The 3,375-nt window shown below is 47.8% G+C and overlaps 1 protein-coding gene across 1 annotated transcript in view; it reads right to left on the bottom strand.

Moving 5' to 3' along the window:
• PRPS1 (phosphoribosyl pyrophosphate synthetase 1) overlaps window positions 1-554 on the bottom strand; it is a 23,267-nt gene extending 22,713 nt beyond the window's left edge. The window contains exon 1 of the mRNA XM_044682881.1: window positions 313-554. Within this exon, the coding sequence (XP_044538816.1) occupies window positions 313-434 (122 nt within the window). The 5' untranslated portion in view covers window positions 435-554. The remainder of the gene's footprint in view (window positions 1-312) is intronic.
• Window positions 555-3,375: the final 2,821 nt, after the last annotated feature.

The following is a 3,375-nucleotide window of genomic DNA, read 5'->3' as shown; positions in this document are numbered from 1 at the left end:
TTTTTTTTTTCGCCCGCCCGCGCCGCGAGCAGCGGCCCCAGCCACGAGGTGGAAACTGCGAGTATCGTCCCAGCTCGCCGCCCCCTCCATCCCCGTCCCCGCCGGGCCCCCCCCCCATCTCTCTCGGAAGCCCCCCAGGGCCACGGAGCGCGCCCAGCTCCAAACGTTGTCCCAGAGCCACAGTCTACCGATAGCCCAACCGCCAGCGCATGCGCGCGCGCGAGAAACCAACGGACCGGCCGGCCAACTGGCCAGCCCCCAGCCAAAAGCCCTGACCCCCGCCCCCACCTCCGGCCCGACCGCGGTGCTCACCAAGTCTCCTGGTTACTGAATTTCTTGGTGACCACCTTGCCCAGCTCCAGGCCCAGGCGATCGGTGATCTTCTGGGACAGGTCCTGGTGGGAGCTGCCGCTGAAAATCTTGATGTTCGGCATCTTCCTCCGGCGGTCCTCGGCGACCACTGGGGCGGGAGAGCGGCGGCGGGGACGAGACCGGGTCCGGTACCGGCGAGGTGAGGTTGAGGGTAGGTGACTCGGCAGGAAGAGCGTACTCAATAAGACGCCTCGGCCATCTTGCCTTCCCGCCAGGCGCGCGCGTTCTTATATTGTCTGCCGGCTTGGGGGGGCGGAGCCCTAACTGCGCGTCCGGCCCACGCCTTCGTCTATTGGCCGGGAGGTAGTTAGGGGCGCTACCTTGACAACGGCCACGCCCCTTCGCCGGTCACTTTGTCTCGGATTGGCTGAAGCTCAGGGAGGGGGTGGGGAAGGCCGGACGCCGGCTCCCCCGCGCCTGAATGAGGCTAGGGCCAAGTTGGCAGGTGAATCGGCTGCATGCGAGGGGTGGGGAGGACCGATGCGGCAATCTAGCCGCTCGCCCGGGCCGCTCGTGCTCTGTGCGCCCCGGGATCCCCTTCTTCCTAGACCTTGCTCCCCCCGCCCCCACGCCTAGTTTCTCTCAACGATCAGCCCCAAATCAAGTCATCGAAGCAGAAGCCACCTGTTTCTGCAGAGCCCATGAGACTTGGCGGGGGAGGGGGCGGGGAGCATTGGGGAAAATGCAGCTCCGGGTTGTGGCGTTCGAGCGGAATGCAAAGCACTATGGACACAAAATGCAACGCACTTAGCAAGGGAGCCCATTTCCCATGAAAAGAGGGAATAAGTTCGGGGGAGGCAGCTAGGTGGCAAGTGGAAGGAGTCCCAGGTCCAACCTCAGAAGCCTCCTCCTAGCTGTGCGACCCTTGGGCGAGTCACTTAATATCTGCTTCCACCTCAATTTACAAATGAGGAAACGGAGGCAAACACACCAGGATCATACAGCTAGTAAGTGTCTGAGTCCAGATTTGAACTCTGGGAGAGGAGTCTTCTGATTCCGAGCCCAGGGCTTGGCTGCTCCTCAGGGAACAGAGATCTTGGGTGTTTTTTGTTGGTCCAAACCCTTTTTAATTTAATGTAATCAGAATTATTCATTTTACGTTTTGTAAATCTCTTGCTTGGTCTTAAAATCTTCCCTTTCCCCCAGATCGGACAGGTTAAACCATTCTATTTTCACCTAATTTGCTTACAGTTTCCTTCTTTATATTCAAGTCATTCACCCATTTTGAATTTATCTCTGTGTAGCGTGTGAGATGTTGATCTCAACCTAATCTCTCCCATATTGTTTTCCAATTTTTTCCAGCAGTTATTGTCAAATAGTGGATTTTTGTCCCAAAAGCTGGGCTCTTTGGATTTATCATACACTAGGTTGCTGAGGTCATTTACCCCAAGTCTATTCCACTGATCCTCCCTTCTGTCTCTTAGCCAGTACCAAATTGTTTTCATGATCACTGCTTTATAGCAGTTTAAGATCTGGTGGTACTGCGAGGCCACCTTCCTACACATTTTAAAAATTATCTCCCTTAATATTCTTGGTCTTTTGTTCTTCCAAATAAACTTTGTTATCATTTTTTCTAATTCAGTAAAAAAGTTTTTGGGTAGTTTGATAGGTATGGCGCTAAATGAGTAAATTAATTTGGGTAGGATGGTCATTTGTATTATGTTAGCTCCTCCTACCCATGAGCACTCAATGTTTTTCCAAATATTTAGCTCTAGTTTTAATTGTATGGAAAGTGTTTTGTAGTTGTGTTCGTATAATTGCTGTGTTTGTTTTGGTAGGTAGATTCCTAAGTATTTTATACTGTCTAGGGGGATTTTAAATGGTGTTTCTCTTTCTACCTCTTGCTGCTGTGATGTTTTGGAAATATATAGAAATGCTGATGATTTATGTGCATTTATTTGGTATCCAGCAACTTTGCTAAAGTTGTTGATTATTTCTACAAGCTTCTTAGTTGATTCTCTAGGATTTTTTAAGTAGACCATCATATCATCTGCAAAGAGTGATAGCTTAGTCTCCTCCTTGCCTGTTTTAATCCCTTCAATTTCTTTTTCTTCTCTAATTGCTACTGCTAGTGTTTCTAGTACTATGTTGAATAATAGAGGAGATAATGGGCATCCTTGTTTCACTCCTGATCTTATTGGGAAGGCTTCTAATTTATCCCCATTGCAGATGATGCTTGTTGATGGTTTTAGATATTATACTGTTTAAACTCTAGTCCAGCTATCAATAACATGGAATTAGGTCTTGATCAAGGATACATGTAAAACCCAGGGGAATTGTGGGTCGGCTAAGGGGAAGTTAGGGGGGTTTGGGGGAGAGGGAAAGAACATGAAACATGTAACTAGGGGAAAATATAAAAAATAAAAATAAAAATAATAAAATAAATATATACTGTTTATTATTTTGAGGAAAGGTCCTTCTATTCCTATACTTTCCGGGGTTTTCAATTGGAATAAGTGTTGTATTTTGTCAAAGGCTTTTTCAGCATCTATTGAGATAATCATGTGATTTTTGTTTGTCAGCTTGTTGATATGGTCAGTTATGTGGATGGTTTTCCTAATGTTGAACCATCCTTGCATTCCTGGTATAAATCCCACCTGATCATGGTGGATGATCCTCTTGATCACTTGCTAGGATTCTATTTAAGAGTTTTGCATCTATGTTCATTAGGGAGATTGGTCTGTCGTTTTCTTTCTCTGTTTTTGGTCTGCCTGGCTTGGGAATCAGTACCATATTTGTGTCATAAAAGGAGTTTGGTAGGACTCCTTCTTTGCCTATTTTGTCAGATAGTTTGTATAGGATCTTGGGTATTTTTGAGCCCTGGTTTTGTCCTTGAGCTTTTGAACTTAGGAGGGCTTGAGAGAGAGAGAGAGCTTTCCTCTCCCCTGGCAAAGCCTTTGAGAACTCAGAGCCAGGAATCGACTGAACATATGTACACACATGGAGACAAGAGAGAAGGAAATGGCTGCCCACTCCAGTGCCCTTGCCAAGAAAACTCCATGG

The sequence above is a fragment of the Gracilinanus agilis genome, chromosome X, assembly GCF_016433145.1.
Source record: "Gracilinanus agilis isolate LMUSP501 chromosome X, AgileGrace, whole genome shotgun sequence".
Lineage (NCBI taxonomy): Eukaryota > Metazoa > Chordata > Mammalia > Didelphimorphia > Didelphidae > Gracilinanus > Gracilinanus agilis.
This window is presented reverse-complemented; position numbering and strand designations above follow the sequence as displayed.